General features: G+C 33.5%; 1 protein-coding gene and 1 long non-coding RNA gene across 2 annotated transcripts; one reads left to right on the top strand and one right to left on the bottom strand.

Moving 5' to 3' along the window:
• Nucleotides 1-3,115: 3,115 nt before the first annotated feature.
• On the bottom strand, nucleotides 3,116-4,906 carry LOC149413762 (uncharacterized). The gene has a single exon (XM_089644579.1). The coding sequence runs from the start codon at nucleotides 4,692-4,694 to the stop codon at nucleotides 4,206-4,208; it is 489 nt and encodes a 162-aa protein (XP_089500705.1). The 5' UTR covers nucleotides 4,695-4,906; the 3' UTR covers nucleotides 3,116-4,205.
• A 7,384-nt stretch (nucleotides 4,907-12,290) lies between these two features.
• LOC149413763 (uncharacterized) lies at nucleotides 12,291-14,568 on the top strand. The gene is made up of 4 exons (XR_016304204.1): nucleotides 12,291-12,691; nucleotides 13,191-13,352; nucleotides 13,584-13,682; nucleotides 14,346-14,568. It is a non-coding gene; the product is annotated as an uncharacterized LOC149413763 (long non-coding RNA).
• The last annotated feature ends 5,722 nt before the right edge of the window (nucleotides 14,569-20,290 follow it).

Below are 20,290 nucleotides of genomic sequence, written 5' to 3' on the forward strand. Positions count from 1 at the left end.
AATGTGTGTATTCTTGGTATACCTTATATCGTAGTTAATAGGCATCAAAATTGCTTGACAAACGACTTCTAGAAACGTTTAATTTTAAGCACAAAACTGTTTTTTATTTATTTTGTAAATAATTTTATAAGAAAGCAAAAAAGTTGATCAAGTGAAACTTTCACAGATAATCCTGTATTTTTTAAAAGATGTTTCCTTTACGCGTTCATACATTTTTATTGAAAAAAAATATTTTTACTAGCTTACATTTATATTTTTAATTGAGTAATTTTTTATTTCAATTCTACTCAAGCAAAACGATAGGAAAACCTTCAATTTATCTTAAGTATATTTTTTGGTATTCATATTGTACACCGATTCGTTATAAAGATTAATCAAAATAGTGATTTAGCACTAAGCTTCGCCTTAAGGGATCCCGACGGATGTAAGTTATTTGTATTTAAGATTAATAAAAACTGACTTTATTATTAAAATATTTGATTAAAAAACAGTTTGAAAAGTTTATATAAAGTTTTTAAACTATAAATTTTATTTTTCTTTATGAATTAGTAACTTTCCAAGCGATCCCTCTAGAAAAATTTGCGACTTTAGTAATACGTTCATCAAAAATAATTAAAATAAACCCCACGAAAAGATCGATTTTCTAGTCGACTGTAGGTTTCAAAATCAAACGTATGTTCATCCATTACATAGGGCCACGCGCCGAATTTTGTTTTTACTCGAATTCATCACTTATGTCGTTAAGATTCCCACTTTAAGTTAGAGATTTGATAGGGCAAATTCAACCACAAGTCTGTCCAATACACCAGAGCCGCCCGTCACATATTTTTGTGCACGGCTGCTTCACTTACGTCGTTATGATTCTAGCTTTATTTTAGTGTATTGTCTCGTCTCCTAAATTATAAAGCCTTTCTCCTTTAGAAGACAGCACGAAAAATTAATCTCATTGTTTTATTGATTCAACTACTTACTACTACTCATACCTTTCAATAACCCCACCCTTAGACTCTCCTGCTCGTCCTCAATTAGCACTAAACTAATTATGTATATTATTCGCCATTGTCCAGAACGTGTAGCCTCAAATGTAGTGTTCAACTCAAGTCAAGACTTTTTTGGTATTAGTCGAAATGACTTTTGTTAAGGCGATGCACTACGTCGTGTAATATTTAAAATTGATCCGCTATCAATAACAACCCTTACGTAGATGGCGATAAGGTTTAAATTCCAGCATAACACCATCCGCCTGTTTTGATTTATGCAAGAAAAAAACATGACCAAGAAGTGCCTTTTATTTTATTTTGTTAATGTTCAGGCATAAATATTTCATTTTTTTCGATCATTTTATAAATAACTTAATTTTCCACATTATACAATAAAATCATAACCAAAAATGAGTTCGTAAGTAGGAGATTTTGAACTTTAAAGCAGTTTTCATAGGCCTTATACATTATTTTTTTCTGGGCTTATAAAAAGACTTATCTAAAAAATACTCGATTATTTCAAAGACCGAAATGTATTCTACTCGCAGTATTTAATTAAAGCATCTGAATCATTTCTAGGCGACCAAATTTTCAAACCAAAAACACATGATTTTGCATTACTACGTACAGCATCGCCTAATCGGTAAAGATGTATTATAAATATTTTGATATTAGTCTAAATGAGTTTTTTCAATCAGTAAAGAAATATTATAAATATTTTGACTTGAAATTTCTTTTTTCTTGTATTTATCTCTGCTTTTCGTCTTTCTTTTTATTCTTATAATTAACATTTTTAAATACATACATATATTCGAATTTTTCTTTTGTTTTTGTGAATGGATGCAAACCTTGGAAGTAGAAATTAACCCACTACCCGACATCCGATCGAGCTGAAACTCAGCAGATAGACATGTTGTCGATGACAATGCATTATGTAAACTTTTGGTAGCAATCACGCACATACATGCGGACAGCTGTCAATATACGCAATAAATGTCGGGATTATTCAAACTGCCTTTGGCTCGGTCAGTAGAGTTGTAGATTCCAATTCCCGGGTAGGAAGGTTTAATCCTCAGTCAAACAAAAAAAAACATTCAAGTTTTAAAATACATTTGAATTTTTACGTGATGATTTCGTATTCAATTTCATGTTACTGATTTTGTAAATAAATAGTGAATGATCACATGTGATTTTAATAACAAATTAATACTGTAGATACTGTAGATTACTGTCAGTAATAATTTGTACCCTGAAGATGCTTGAGTAAAGCGAAACCGATCGGTTCTACAAATTATTAAAAACTCGTGGTTTTAAAACAAAACGTATTTTATTTTATTAAATATGTCAAACTACAAAGTGATTGCTTTCTACGTGTGATTTTTCCCAAAAACGGCGCTATACAAATCATCCTAATATGATTAATCTATATTATATAGTTATTTTTAATATGACATTATTATTTGGTGTTATTAATTACCATGGCATCTATTGTATTAGAGGTTCAAAAATACTTTTGATTGAGATTCCATCCTGTCAAATATTTGAATACTTGTAGAGATAAAAAATCTTCGTGCTTTCATTTTTGAGCCAATGACAGCAATACAAAAAGAATGCAAAAAAACACCTCCAGGTAATTTACACTCATATAAATAGATACCTAGTGCATGAAGCCTGGATGTAAAACGAAAGGTTTAGTTCAATCAGAGGTAGTATCAAGTGTTTCACAAATTGCTGGTTTTACTAATCGGCTTCGCCTCTGATTAGTACCAACTATTTTGTGCATCATTTGTTACATTGGAAATATTTTCTTCATAGTAGATTTCTAAAAATTTTTTTGGCGATAAGTTATATTTTTTAACAAGAGATAATGTGGAACAAATAATAGTACGGCGTCACGATTTTGTTGTATTTATATCCTTAGTTTATGATGGAAATGACGCTGTGGGCTGTAAATAGTTGTTGACCTAAAAATCATTCTAAATTCAAACATTCGAGAGTTTTGCAGCTTCAGAAAAAAGTTTTCTGATTTTTGGCATTTTTCTTTTTATTATGGCATTTAAATTGTGTGAAGGAAGGGGATTTTCAGTAAAATACATGAATATATTGAATATCAACATTTACTAACAAACTCTTCAAATTTCATTTACATTTCCTTAAAGTAACATCTTATAAACGTAATATTTACAACAATAACGTGTTTATACAAACATTAATCTTCATCGCCTCATACATCAAGTCTCGCAATAAAATAAAATATGGAAATGATCCTCAATTCATACGTGTTAATAATTATTTACAGTAATAAAAAAAAATAATATTTTCTAACAATCTATATATTATAGCAAATCAGTCGCCATCAGTTAACTGAGAGATCCATTTTATAAAATACATACATAGGTAACTATGACATTGCCTTTTTCTAAGGATTGGAAATTGAAACTTCTTACAGAAACACAGTTTATCAAGTCCAATAATATTAATATAACTAAATTACAGGTAAATTAAATACATCATTGAAAAAACATGATGCTCTGAAGGTTTCCTTCGACGATACAATATCACAATGTATAAAACACGTGGCCTTTATGATCTACGGTAGGTAGATAATTAGTAATTAGAATTCCCTACATAGGCCATTATTATCAGGGGAACTTAAAACAGATGTGGGTAGATAGTAACTGATTGTTTAAACTACAACAGGTGTGTTGGAATGGTTTAATATTATACAATGGTGATAAATTTAACGCAATGGCACGTGATGTAATTGTAATGCAATTAGGTTGTTGTAAAGGGACATCCATTCGAACAACTAGATAGTTAGAGAAGTTAAGTTACGTATTTAAATGTAAATGATGGATAAATAGTTGTAGTTTACATGCATTCTTGCTACCGTAACATTGAAACATCGATTAATTCATAATTTAGTCTCTGATATATAGTTGGGTTCAGAGAAACAGTTCAATAAACTCTTCCAGTCAAACAAACTAAAAAGGTATTCGATCCGAGTGCATACCTATCTGGGAATCGGGCTCGCCTAGCAACTGCAGTAGCATGCACAATGCACACAATGCAATCATGCACAGCAAATGCAACTAGCACGGGCGCGTTTCATACCACACTCCGCCACTTCTCAATTCACAGAATGCTTCAGCTTCAGCGCGGAAAGACACTCTCTCCAAATAAAACCAAAACAAAACAAAGGGCCACCGGCCCAAACCTAACACTTCAATTCTCATCGTCCTCTTGCACCACCGGGAGACAGCTCTGCAGTATAGTGGGAGACGCCCTGGAGGTGAAAGCGGCCACCCAGGCATCAACGTCTCTCGGCTCTTCGCTGATGAAGCTCAGAGAAGCTGTGTTATCGAATCCTCGCTGACGAACAACAATTCCTGGAGTCTTGTCATCGGGGAACCTCTCAACAGAAGTGTTCCTCAAGTTTATCACACCCAGAGGCTTGCAGACTTTCTTCTGCGGGTAGATCACAGCGAAGTGCTCCAGAGAAGTGCGGTAGATTTTGACTTGCACGTTCTGGCGACGTCCATTCGGGCTGAGAAGAACCATGTTCCCGGCCATGGTTTCAGGGCTGAACCTCTCAACGGGGGAAGCAGAATGGCCGCCGGAAGGAGTGCTGCTGCTGCTGCAGCCAGGGTTGAGTCCAACCCCCAGAAAGTTCTCCGCGTGAAAGGCGGCAGGCATGGCGACATCAACAGGCATCTTGCTAAAGTTCAACGTAATTGCGGTTGAAGATAACGAACAACTGACAAACCGAATTGCGGAATGACACACTTAACTTCTATTCCTACAGTCGTGCACTCGGTAACTGATTGCGATTCTAGCAGATAAACTAGCGTGTTGTAAACAATAAGACGATCGCGGTATTGCGGAGAGCAGAAGCAGTATTAACAGACACGTGCGTTTCTCTCGGCTTTCAAACACGATTTGGCAGAAGAGGGGAGACCGGTTCCTTTATATACTAGAAAACGCAGCGCACGTTGTATAGCCCCACCCAGAAACACAAACTATAAAATAGCAAGCAAAACAGACCAACGAGACAAATTTTAGCAAATCACTCGCTTACTCACCAAACGGAATACTACTTTTTTTACTCTTAACCTTAAATTTTCTTACCTCACGACCGGCTCAGTAAATATGAAAGATGGCTGCTCCGTAAACAGAAATTACACAGTTGTATCGTGGATTTTTTGCAAAAATATCATGAATCTACACATTTTTGCGCGTTGGTTTTGCTGTCCGGCTCGCTGGGTGATTGCGAACAGACGTACAGTATTCGCAAAGCATTTCAGCAGACATGTTCCAGGAAAAGCTCTGTTTAGTGGGTGTCTAATTCAGAGTTTCTCACGAAAAGATTTTTCCGCGTTACGATACTAGTGAGAGACCACTGAACTACTTAGAACTTAAAATAACAAAGAGATAATTATCGGTTTCTCAGACCATTGTTTAGAAAAGCCAACATCGGTATATTACCAGATAATTTACGGAACATGGATAACGAATAAAAAAGATGAGCTACCGAGAATTCGGAAAGTAACCTCAAATTAAAAAAATACGTAATTAATTTATTAATATGTCAAAAATCACGGGATATTACAATTGTGGGATTTGTTACGTTGAAATTATTTTTCTCAGGATCGTTGCCTTTCAAAAACAAATATTGTCAATTTTCTTTACAGTGTATTTAAACGTAGCGTTAAAATTATTAAAAACAATAACAGTTTGAAAATTATACCTTATTGACACTAATTTGTTTGCAAAATAGTTAAAACATAAATTCAGTAATTTCAACTGAGATCGTTAACATTATTATACTTATTTATTCAATTTTATTGGAATAACTTTTCTTTTAATAACTTTTGAAGCTTATATTGTAAACGATACAGAACAAGACACAGAAAAAAAATATCAGAAAAAATATTGAATATATTGTTGTTAATTCTGAATTTGAAATATGAGATCGACAAAAATGACAAATATAAGGTTTCCAGTTGAGACGGTTACCATTTTATTTTTCCTTAGCTTGTTCTGTTTCATGTTTTGTTTTTATTTATTGGCATTATTTTCTTTTTCTATGATATACATAATTTATAATTAGTACATGGAGAAAAATTACTATTATTGAATATTGCTAATTTATTAAGAATCCCTTCGAGTTATTCGTAATCCGGTTAAAAACGGGATTGCAGGCCATTAAAGAATTAATTGATATGTTTCCTAATAAAATTTTAGAAAAATGCCAATGTATTGACACAATTTAGCGGAACACGTGTTCATAAAAATCCTAAAATATTCGAATTTCGTCATTGTATATTAGCAGAGCAAATGCATGAACACGTGTTCAGATATATTCGGAATTTACTGAAAGTTTATCAGGAAAAGGCCTCCAACCGTTTTTAACCGGATTACTAATAATATGAAGAAATTTTTAATAGTTTTGAGATTTCACGGCCAAATGTATTATAGTGAATTTTTTTGGGGGTATTATGCCGTGTTGCGCTACCTCCTTCTTTAGCCAACGTTTCGGATAGCATTGCAGTGTCCATCATCAGAGCAGATGAGGCAACACGGCATAATACCCCAAAACAAATCACTAAGATATTTAATAAATTAGCAATACTAATTTTCCCCGTGTACACGAAGAAAACTAACTTATATGAAAAAGTGTAAATTTATTAAAAATCTGATCAAACTTTTCCTTTTCCTGTTAAAAGTGGGACTGCGGGCAAAGAATTGAAAGAGTTGCTAACAAAGTCAAAAGTCAAAAGCAAATATTTTATGAGGACGGCGGAACACGTGTTCATACAAATACTGATATTGATACTGACATATTTATATTATAGCATTCCGTCATGATATCCATTAGGAAATCACATATATTCTGAACGACTAATATAATATTTTATCAGGAAAAGCGTTACTACCTACCGTTAGCTACCTACGGCAGGAGAAGGTGTTGGAACAATTTACGGAGCGCCGTAATTACGCAGCTGTCATCTGTCTAAGTGACAGATCCCGTACAAAGAACTGATACTCCGCGGCAGTCCCCTAACTGATCTAACCCCCTCTCCTGAGAAAGATTATATAGTAGTGTGTCAGCCGAACATACATCTAATACGTACATGCCACGCCCAATTTTTGCGCGCATAATATAGCGTAATGCGTCTGTGGCATAATGCTAAAACACATAAGATTAAAGTGTGTCTTCATAAGTTTGTACCTATTTTATGTAGATATTTCAAATTTTATGTATAAAAACTCAATTCTTATAACTGGATTATTCTCACGCTAGTCAGAACATCTGTTAGAACCTAGTATAAATAGTAATAATGTTTGATTAATTCCCTGTAAAGTTCTACGTGGAACTTAAAATAACAAAGACGTAATTATCAATCTCGCTAATTGCTGTTTACAAAACCAACGTTTGTTACACGGCTGTTTATAAGCACGGGTGTGTTTACAACTTCGTTTTCCACGAAGCTACTGTATTTTGAAAATGATTTTATGAATGCGTATGATGACGCGATTGCCGATTGTAGGTAATATTATTGTTAACCAACCACGTCAAGAGTCGATCCGATAACGTTAATGTCGATAGGGGCTTGTCGAGTGTTTACTTCTTCTAATAAACAGTATTATATGCGTACCTAACTACGTGTAATCAGCGAGGAAATAAGATTACCTTGGTTTATTACATATTTTGTTTCGATAACCCAGCTAGATTTACGATACGATGTACGCAAACGATAATATTTTCATTTTTTGTAGTTTTGAGAATAATTCTATTTTTTTCATCAGTGTTTGTTAGTCAATGTGACGTACGTAATGTACTTACGTGTACGTATGTTATGAAGCTTAAAAATGCAAACCATTGTTGTGTTCACAATTTTAGTTGAAAGGATCGAATCAACCGCTGTGCGACTTTTAAAGATGCCACACGGCAGAACAGATATTGTAGCACAGCAGAGTACCTAACCTTAACCGCTTAGTACTCTGAGAAGACTCTATTTTGTCAAAATTTGTGTTGTGTTCTGGTAAAAATATAAAACTATAGGTTCGTTGAATCTATTCAAGATAATGGTAAAAAAATCCATATTGGCTGAGATTTGTGATTTTGGATTGCCCATGTCGTAGCTTCTGTCATTAATCACCTTAGGAGCCCCATATTCGATGTGATCCATCTGTGTATGTGTTATTTGATTTATTTATTTGATAGAATATAATTATAAAGCTGCTCATCTCGACACAGGAATTCCCTAGTGAGATGCGCAGCTGGGAAAAAAATATAAACGTGGTGTTTTCTTTTTCTAATACTCTACAGAGTAATGAGAGAGCTATACCCAAAACCAAACAAATTAGCTTGAAGGGAACTATTATATATACTTATCTACCGTTGTTATAATAAGAAATCTTGTATTGTTAACGAACTATTAATCTCTCTTATCATCATTTAAATAAACAAACAATAACAGAAAAGCACAAAATTGTTTTGTCCAACAATTTTGTAATTCAGTTGAGTAAATATTTTTCAGAAAATTTAATCATTTTATTTGACGGAGAATTTACGAATTATCTATATCTACACGCATAATTTGTTTTTATAGATACTTCGCATTTAAACGAGTATATTATGACTATATTATCGTTCTGTTTACTATTTACACTGGTTGTTTAGTATGATAAACCGAATACTGACAGTCACAATAGACTCCAATATTGTTAACTGCCATTTAGGGATTGTGATCGATTTATTTGTTGTGTTAAAAGTATAATTATAGGTGTTATCATCAGTCAACTACCATATATTGTAATGCAATTTCATAGCAATACGTATATATCTGAGTTTGTGTACGTGATTGTCACCAAAATTTGATAGATTATATTGTCATTAACAACAAATCTATGTGCAAAGTTTTAGCTCGATCGGATGTCAGAATGTAGGTTAATTTTCACTTCCAAGATTTGCATAAATTCACAAAAACAATTGTGAAATTCAAAAAGATGTTTTAAAAAAATCTGATCCTCGCGTCCAAAAGGTATGTTTCTAATTTTCTCTTATTTAATAAATCATAAACAAAATTTCCTCTTGAATTGATTTTTATAAGTAGGTACCTACTTAATTATCAACCATAAATTGTATGTAACATTTTATTTTATTTCAAATAAAGAATTATACAATTTGCAGAAATAAACGTCACTCATGACAATTATTCTCATTTTAAGCATTAGGTGCAAGGTAAGGTTTGCAAGGTAAAATTTATATTCGAAGATAAGGTTTTCTACGAACCTTGATTTAAGTGCCATAATATTGAAATGTATGTATGGTGCCAGTAAGAAAGTCCAAATAAACAAGACGATTTCATATTTTACTCAATTATTACAACGACCACCATCTTAAAACGAAGAAGGAACGTACAAAAAAATTTACAGACAGACGAAATCCATGACGAAGTCGAGTAAAAAAGGATTTCCCTATGCTCAGTTTGAGAATCTATACATAGTTTTTGTCAAAACATTTGTTTGATATAATGGATTGTTTCATAAACCTCTAACTAGGTAGCTATTTAAAAATATTACAATGTTTTGACTGTACAATGTATTCAGTTTACCCCGCAGCCGCGCATGTCAGATAGCTTTCGCCTTCCCCTTTCTCTTCTCCCCTTGTCTCCCGGCTCGCCGGTGCACGGCGCAGACACAGACAGTCGGGCAGCGGGCCGGATGGGTGGAAGGGTGGGATGCTGAGGTGGGTGAAGGCGGGGAGTGGGGGGATAGGGGTAGGAGGAATCAGCTGACCGCGGCGCGGGCGAGGCAGATGGGCGGATAACAAAGACCTTGCACTATGCCAGTATTGCGTTTTGTGAGGTTTTAACCATTGGTAAAGGATGTACTACGTTGGTAATATAATGGAATCAATTGATACAAGAATTAATTTTACACTTGTTACTAGTTTAAGTATTTTCCGTTACGGTTGAGTATATATTAGATTGTCTAAAAAAGCCTAGCTAGCACTACACAATGGAGTGCTTATACCTACCCTGATGTCCCTGGCATAGTAAGGATGAAAGTAAACTTATTTACGACGTAACCACGCGGCTGTCATCTGTCAAAGTGACATATCCCATACAAAGAAATGATATTCCGCGGCAGTCCCCCAATTGAGCTGAACCCCTCTCCTGAGGAAGATCATCACAACAAATAATATGTATACGTCACGTCCAATTTATGGGCTCGTAATATAGCGTATTCTGAGGCAGAAGTGTAAAGAGAATATTTAACAAATGTGTGAAAGGCAGAAGAAGTTGGGGACGATCTAGGAAGACACCACGATCAAGTAAACTAGAGTCGGGTATCATTAAGAGTCAGAATAACAGAAGGGTATGTACCAGAAGAAGTATGTGTGTGCAGTCGCCTGCGGAGAAAGGTTGTGGTGGTAAGTTAATTAGTTAGTTGTGTTAGGTTCCATGATAACTCAACACAGTGACAATTGAACACACTTTTGAAAACTGATATAAAGTATTAGAAACGATGATTTTTTTAACCTAACCTAACCTAACCTACTTAACCCAGTTAATAAAGTTTTGGTTTCATCACTTTCCATGACTTTATATAACTTTTTAAAGATGTGATGAATTATTATTGTGATGATTTATCCGGTCAGCAAAATATAATAATATAATACAGTCCATGTATTTTGAATATTAACTGCAGAACTCCTCGTATTCCAAGTCTTAGTCCCAGATTCTTACAACAAATCATTAAACTTAATGTAAGAAATGTTGTACTTAAAAAAGTTTTCGACATAAATATGTTTTCTTCATTATTCTGCAGCAATTTTTGTCATTTCATCCTAATTGAACTAATTTAACTTTCGGCTTCACAAATTCAACAATTATAATATCCCGTGATTTTACACAGTTTTTTTGCGCTGCTAGTACCTAATACCTAGTAATATATAATTTCGTAAATGGCTCCACTATATATTTATTTTACGTGACACCGAAAAGGAGTTTCAGTGGATCTATGGCATTCCCATTTGGAGAAAGTTTTGAGACTAAAGGAAGACCCAATAATAGGATATATTATAGTCCGGTTCCAGTTACAAAAACTGTCCAGTCTAGTTTATCTAATTCCAATGATCACCAAAACATCTGTTTTTTTGTATTATATCATTATCCACTGGGATGCAAGATGCAGCTGCAAGTATTTTGTATAATGGGTTGAACCCAAATAATCTCAAGTTATTCAATAACACAATTATCTCAGCTACCTGGAACCTGGGACGACTACCCTGTCCTTGTGTTATCTATGTTGTTATTCACTCAAAACCTGAAATTCGTATCATGTTATTGAAGTAGGGATAGATAACGATGTAGACATATTATGGTTTTAAACGATTGATAATATTGGAGAACTAAATGCTGAATTTATATTCGACTCAAAGAATTTGACCAGAGATCTAACTAAATTTATATTTTACATCAAACATAAATTTAAAAATTGTTTAACCGTTAGTTCTATGAACAGTAGACATCGCGTAATGTCACGAACGTGGAATGCACAAACAAATTTAGTGATGTCCTATTATTCAGTCTATTAAATTCCCATTGAATTGTTGTTTTCACCCAATGACAATATTCCCATCTCCTCCCAACCGTCTGGAGCCAGTGAGACTATGGCATCCCCAATTGAGGTATGTAGTGAGACTGAAGGTAGTGGGAAGGGTAAGGAGATGGGGAATAGGAAGTTGGGGAGACCTGACTATTCAGATCTGATCACCAAACACGCCTAAAGCCATTTCAAGCAATGTTTCAAAGAAGTTAAAGTCTTTCACCAAGATTGAAAGTATCCACCACTCTGGAATGTGCAGCACATATAATATATATATATATATATATATATATATATATATATATATATATATAGGTTTATGATACGGCACTTTGTACATCTTAGCGTCTGCAAATAACCGGAACTATTGGATCATTTCGACTTACTTGATCATTGAGCACTTACTTGATCATCGACAAATTGAGATTTAAATGCCATTTTAATCGTCTCGGCGAGACGAGATCAGTGGCATTTTCAACTCAATTTGATGTGACAAGTGCGATTTTCGTGAGCATTAGATATGCTCCTATATGCGATTTTATCTCAGATATTCAACCTGACTTTGTTAATTATTTCTATCGTATGTTAAACTAACTTCATTGATCTCAAAAAGCGACGTTGCCATCGTTATTTGTGCCAAACGCAGGTGTACAAATAATTTTCTAAAGTAATTAAATGTTTTAACAATTGTATGCAAAAATAGCCTCTAAAGTAATATTATTTAGAGCTTATTATCGTACGACATTGCGTATTGGTCTAAACAATATTCGAAAGGAACTATAAGGCTCAAGAATTGTATGCAAAATTAACCTCTAAAGTTATATTATTTAGAGCCCATTATCGAATGATGTTGTTTGCTAGCACAAGGCTGGTTTGTTTGTATTGGTCCATTTGAAGCTAGCTTCAGGTTAGTTTTCTGAAACACTTAATGACTTGTAACTGGCTAACAGATAATATTAAATATTACCGTTATTCAATGTTCGTATATCACGAATCAGTTGACAGGTTGATTTGTTTTTGCGTTTTATTAGCTTTATTACGAAGGAGATTTAATAAAATCTTTCAGCTTTGCGAAATGGATTTTAAATACGGTAAGCTATTACATATTTCTAAATAGGTAATAACCTAAATTGTAAAATATAGAATTAATATAATAAATATAATATTAACAATTTTAATCTATGCTTATCAAATGAGTACAGAATAATTACCGTATTTTATTATATAGGTCATGATTTTTTTCTTTCTTTTTTGAGAACCCAAGCAGTAAAATTATTTTGAATAATAGATATATATTATGTATTAACAAAATTCAAAAAAGCTAACCTAACAACTTGTGGTAAAAATGTCAAATCAAACTAAAGCCATATTCCTATACTAAAATATGCATTTAAAAGCATGTTTTGTTTTCAAACAGTTGTTTCTTAAAATAATTAAGTTAAAACGAAGTTTTACACGTCGGATAATCACCCATTAATTTGTTCATATTCAAATTAAACAAATTCCTTTGTGGAAATAAAATTTGCAAAAACAGAAAACTGCAGGTACATATATGTATGTTTCAATGTGTTTGTTCTTGATATTTTATAGATGTTCCAAGAACCAGTGATTTACGTACATCAATAAACAGTACTGACGACATGATCTCGTCTTCACCCTTTTCGCTAATTTCCAAAGGACAAAGTTTAATCATCAGCAATATGCAGAGCATACTGGGCGAAGAAATTAACCATGAAACTTCCTCAGATTCAGGTAATATTCACTGATAATAATCTGAAATATTACAGAGCTACCTTAGCTTATAGTAAATTGTTATAGGTAATATCAGAAATGCTGCTAATTAAATATTCCGTTGCAAATGCTTAATTAGTCTGTTGTTTTGTCATTATATTAGGTTAGGTTTCATATTTGTGCACATGACTTACTTACTACATTGAGATATTATTATTGGATAAATATATAATATATTATGCTTTATTTTAGAAACCAAAACTGAAGTAATGTTAGAAAGGAGTCCGCCGACGTCCGAAGATGATGATTCACTATACAAACCGAACAACGTTACTTCTTCGATAGAATCAGGTATCTACAGAAAACATGTTTAATACTCTTGAAACAATCAATACGTAACATATAATTTGATTATTATATGGTCAGAGGTGCGGCCCAGAAAGCCGAAGGTCCGGTGCGAGTCCCAGATGTGACCGTATCTTTTCTGTTTCAGATTTTAGATTGAGTGATGCTAATATTGTCTTCATTTAATTAAATAATTTAATTTAATTATAATTATTTTAAAAGCAATAATTATTCGCCTGAAACACTCATCCACATTGAAAAATCTCCTGATAAAAGATACTTTATTTATTTATTTATTTATTTAAACGCCCATAGGGCTTTTACAGATAATAATGTACATCTTTATTTATTTATATATTTTTTTAATTATACAGATCTTATATCTTATATGATAAATATATGTTATACAAAATAATATAAGAAAATATCCGAGTTAACAAAATATAGGTACAAATAATTGAGATTTACATAACGCCAACGGGACTCGAACCCGTGTCCCCTCGATTTCCGGTCGACAGCTCTGACCACTGAGCTATGGCGGCTTATCGCTTATCCGCGAAATAATTCAATATATACTAGTGTTTCATTCAACAATGACTGCTTTCTTATAATTTGAGGTTTTACTAATTAAGTTTAAAGAAAGCTAAATAATGTATTGTTACTTTTTAGATATGAAAATTTCCAACGCCGATGATGAGCAACATCATTTAGAGAAGCAGGAGGCAATCGAAGTGTCATCGACTACAACTCGAAGCACTATTTCTACTAGTAAATGAGCACGAGTGCATGACCGTAAAAACTCATGTCCATATTGTACTAAACTGGTAACGAACATACCTTCAATTTCAACCTTTGATTTAGCGTTTGACCCTGTGCATTTTGATGTTTTTATTAAAGCCGTACAAATAAATAGTGGTTACGATGAAATTACAGGTTCTGTAAAAAATCCTAGCATGTCTCAACGACTTTGTACAATCTTTTATAGCCGTACAAAGTCGTTGAGACATGCTAGGAATTTTTACAGAACCTGTAATTTCATCGTAACCACTATTTATTTGTACGGCTTTAATAAAAACATCAAAATGCACAGGGTCAAACGCTAAATCAAAGGTTGAAATTGAAGGTTTCTGTTCTTTAATAACTATATACACCTTGGCTAAATCCCTCATCTTCGATGTTATATGTGTATTCAAATGGTGTTCCGTGTGATTACTTAATAATAAAGACCCATATGAACATATTAATGGGTCAGACATTGCTATTTTTGCAATATTATCATTTTTAAATACATGAAATATTTGAGTTTCTTAGAGATTCTGAAATTTCAGAATTGTCTGGGTATAATAATATAGAAGATGATTTTAGTACTCTAACACGATCATGTGGATTTTTCTCAGGTAACGTACTTTTTGTACATTTTAAAGATAATTACCTCTGTTTCTAAAGGATGAGTTGAATTTGCATTTTCTGGCTGTTCTGAAGGATGAGTTGAATTTGCATTTATTGTAGTGTCTGTAAAAGTTGGTTTTCTAAATATTTCAAAAGTATGTTTATTATTATTCTTTCCAATTGTTAGATCTAAAAAAAATATTTTACCTTTGATCTCATGTTCGACTGTGAAGCAGATTTTATTATTAACAGTGTTGGCCCAATTAATAAAGATATCTAATTGACGGTTGGTGCCTTTCCAACATATTAAGATATCGTCTACATATCTGACATAGTATATTATATATTTAGCTAAGGGAGACTTTAGAATAATATTTTCAATATGATCCATAAATATCTCCGCTAGAAGTGGGCTTAAAGGGGATCCCATGGGAAGTCCGTCCAATTGCTCAAAATATGTATCATTAAAAAGAAAATAATTTGTTTGTATGCAAATTTTATGAGCTGGAATAACTCTTTTCTTATTATTGGGTTGACATTAGATTGTTCTAGGATATTTTCAATTATTTTAAGGCATTCTTTAATGGGGATGTTGTTAAATAAGGATTTTACTAAATAAGGAAAATTAATTAGTTGAAAATGAATGCAATTTTTTTTTTAAGTGTGATTTATTTCTCTATTTTGTTAAACTCTGATAATGTCAGTTTGGTATGACGTTTTCCATATTATTTTAAACTGAAATTATGTAAAAATCATTAATTAATTATTTTTTAAGTATGTTTTATTTCAATCGATTTTGCTATTATATATTTTGTTAATATCTGATAATGTCAGTTTGGTATGACGTTTTCCATATTATTTTAAACTGAAATTATGTAAAAATCATTACTTCATTATTTTTTAAGTATGTTTTGTTTCTCTCGATTTTGCTATTATATATTTTGTTAAACTCTGATAATGGCAGTTTTGTATAACGTATTGTATATTTTTTAAACTGCAATTATGTAAAAATCATTACTTAATTAGTTTTAAAGTTTGTTTTAGTTCTGTTGAATTTCCTAATGAAAGTTTTTAAAAATGTCTGAAAACAAATAAATTAAAATGTGAATTTTTTCAAATTTGTTTTTATTTTACCAAACAATGAATTTGTGCAAAATTTTATTAAAACACAAGACTTGTGCAATATGTGGCTATGGTAGATTATACTACAGCTACTGCCGGGTACATTCCAGAGTGGAAGACGTGACTGGTAACCCCATGGGGAATGGCGACCATTCAGGAAAGTATCTTCTAATCTATTTACAATTTGGTACTGCCACCCCGGGAACCATTTATTGGATAACTACACCTCTGCCATAGGTCACCCCAAGTGGTTTGGTGACTGTGCCCGGGTTCATGGGGTGAGGTTTGCTCGGGTCTTGGCGGTGGATGTGTCCTCCAGCTACGTGGAAGGCCGGAGAGACAGGTTGAGGGAAACCTTTCAGGCAGAACTCTTTGGGAACATCGTCTTGCATCGCAGTGGGAGGGATGGATTCATACGTCCGTCACTCCTGGACCCACAGACCCCACCCACCCACCCCTTATCCTTCCTCTCCTTCCCTTCCTTTAAAATACCCTCCACACAGCATCTTCAAAGATGACATAGGCCTGAGGGAAAATATTTTCCTCAGGGCTTCCTGTGTGGAGCTATTGTTAAACAAACAAAAAAATGGCTCAGTAACATAACTAGTTCGAAGGTCGCGGGTTCGAACCCGGCGTGCGCAAATAAATTTTATTTGATTAATTTGTGTTATTTCACAATTAATTAATTAAAATAATATATAGTATATTTGCGGCACGTTCCAGAGTGGAAGATACTACCAGTATCGCCCTGGTGTAAGACCACCATTCAGAATTGAAACGTTGCTCCAAATGGGTTTAGCCGTGTTTAGTGACTAGATCTGAATAGCCAGGTACTTCCCCACCTTCCTCTTTCCCTTCCCCACTTACCCTCAGCCACACAACATCCCCCAATTGGGGATGCCATATTCTCACTGGCTCTAGACGGGAGCAGTTGGGACTCTTGTGAGGTATTCACTATAAAACAATTCACTATAAAACAGTTCTGAATATTTCAATTAATTGAGGTTAATGAGGGCGTACTGTACAGGGCCCGCAAATACTTGAATAGTACACAACTGCTAACCCTGTACAAATCACAAGGGCGCCCCACGGTTGGATTTGGCAGCCACCTCTGGTGTGAAGCCCGAAAATACCTGAAAAAACCCTCGACTCTGTGCAGAAACGGGCGGTCTGTTTGATAGATTCTCCCATCTTAACAAACGGATTGCAATTTTTAGAGCATATGCTTGTTCTACCGGTATTTCTATGGAAGATGCTCCGAGGAACTAGCATCATTAATCCCTTCAGCACCGGAGCATAGTCGGGAAACACGCCAAATGCATGCCCAACATATGTACACGGTTAACATTAGTCGCATGAGAACGGGTCGTTTCTACGACTCGTTTCGGTGTTCAACGGCTCGGCTCTGGATCAAATTTCCGGCCTCTGTGTTTCCTCCCTCATATGACATGGGTCTCTTCAAGACACATGTTCACTCCTTCCTCTCCTCAAAAAGACCCTCCACACAGCATCTTCAAAGATGACATAGGCCCTGAGGGAAATTATTATCCTCAGGGCCTCTTGTGTGGAGTAAATGTAAAAAAAAAATCAAGGATTTATTCCACTAAAAAATAATAATAATATCTTTATTTAGGAAAGTTTACACATTACAACTATACATACATATTATGGTGTACATTGATTTGTAACTTTTATATTTAAGGTTATAAAATTAACAAAAATGAAGAACTATTAATACAAAATATGTATTAATAGTTATTATTATACACCAGCACAAATATTGTGTACAAAAATCGTTTTCTGAAAATCATATAATAGGTATTTTATAATAAAAGGAAAGAAAACAACTCAAATAAATCAGATTTTATAAAATATACTTCCAATAATACTGTAAACACAATACTAATATTATTGAACTTTGGTATTTTAATTGTAAATCAATCTACATTTTCAAATAATAAATTAATGCTATTAAAAAGATAGAATATCTTATAAAAGCCTGTTCTACAAAACTAATTTTAAAATAATTAATTCAACTGTAAACGTAATATAAATAAGTTTTGATTGTATAACTTTACTTTTAAATAAACCCGCAATTTTAAATATTCGCGCCAAACGTTCCAATGCATTACGTATTTTCGAATATTCAACCAACAAATAAATCTGTTCAAGTCCGTCCAAACAGAAGCTCGACAGAAGGACAAAAGATTTGGCAACATTGCATATCAAGTAAGTGCTTTCATAAAAAAGATCAACATGCGTTCATGATTTAATGATGAAAATTTTGTGAGCATATGCATAAAATAGCTGTATATATAATAGCTGACCACATTTTAAATTTATTTCACAAAAAAACATGTTGCCACGTAATTTATAGCGTTATATATCACATGTGAAAGGATGATCAAGAAAGGTGGTTTACTCAAAGATGTTCCAATAAGTGTTGTCCGATATAAATATATATATATATATATATATATATATATATATATATTTATATCGGACAACACTTATTGGAACATCTTTGAGTAAACCACCTTTCTTGATCATCCTTTCACATGTGATATATAACGCTATAAATTACGTGGCAACATGTTTTTTTGTGAAATAAATTTAAAATGTGGTCAGCTATTATATATACAGCTATTTTATGCATATGCTCACAAAATTTTCATCATTAAATCATGAACGCATGTTGATCTTTTTTATGAAAGCACTTACTTGATATGCAATGTTGCCAAATCTTTTGTCCTTCTGTCGAGCTTCTGTTTGGACGGACTTGAACAGATTTATTTGTTGGTTGAATATTCGAAAATACGTAATGCATTGGAACGTTTGGCGCGAATATTTAAAATTGCGGGTTTATTTAAAAGTAAAGTTATACAATCAAAACTTATTTATATTACGTTTACAGTTGAATTAATTATTTTAAAATTAGTTTTGTAGAACAGGCTTTTATAAGATATTCTATCTTTTTAATGGCATTAATTTATTATTTGAAAATGTAGATTGATTTACAATTAAAATACCAAAGTTCAATAATATTAGTATTGTGTTTACAGTATTATTGGAAGTATATTTTATAAAATCTGATTTATTTGAGTTGTTTTCTTTCCTTTTATTATAAAATACCTATTATATGATTTTCAGAAAACGATTTTTGTACACAATATTTGTGCTGGTGTATAATAATAACTATTAATACATATTTTGTATTAATAGTTCTTCATTTTTGTTAATTTTATAACCTTAAATATAAAAGTTACAAATCAATGTACACCATAATATGTATGTATAGTTGTAATGTGTAAACTTTCCTAAATAAAGATATTATTATTATTTTTTAGTGGAATAAATCTTTGATTTTTTTTTTACATTTACTCCACACAAGAGGCCCTGAGGATAATAATTTCCCTCAGGGCCTATGTCATCTTTGAAGATGCTGTGTGGAGGGTCTTTTTGAGGAGAGGAAGGAGTGAACATGTGTCTTGAAGAGACCCATGTCATATGAGGGAGGAAACACAGAGGCCGGAAATTTGATCCAGAGCCGAGCCGTTGAACACCGAAACGAGTCGTAGAAACGACCCGTTCTCATGCGACTAATGTTAACCGTGTACATATGTTGGGCATGCATTTGGCGTGTTTCCCGACTATGCTCCGGTGCTGAAGGGATTAATGATGCTAGTTCCTCGGAGCATCTTCCATAGAAATACCGGTAGAACAAGCATATGCTCTAAAAATTGCAATCCGTTTGTTAAGATGGGAGAATCTATCAAACAGACCGCCCGTTTCTGCACAGAGTCGAGGGTTTTTTCAGGTATTTTCGGGCTTCACACCAGAGGTGGCTGCCAAATCCAACCGTGGGGCGCCCTTGTGATTTGTACAGGGTTAGCAGTTGTGTACTATTCAAGTATTTGCGGGCCCTGTACAGTACGCCCTCATTAACCTCAATTAATTGAAATATTCAGAACTGTTTTATAGTGAATTGTTTTATAGTGAATACCTCACAAGAGTCCCAACTGCTCCCGTCTAGAGCCAGTGAGAATATGGCATCCCCAATTGGGGGATGTTGTGTGGCTGAGGGTAAGTGGGGAAGGGAAAGA

This window comes from Hesperophylax consimilis, chromosome 21 (genome assembly GCF_061612785.1).
Source record: "Hesperophylax consimilis isolate HC1 chromosome 21, BYU_Hcon_1.0, whole genome shotgun sequence".
Taxonomy (NCBI): Eukaryota; Metazoa; Arthropoda; class Insecta; order Trichoptera; family Limnephilidae; genus Hesperophylax; species Hesperophylax consimilis.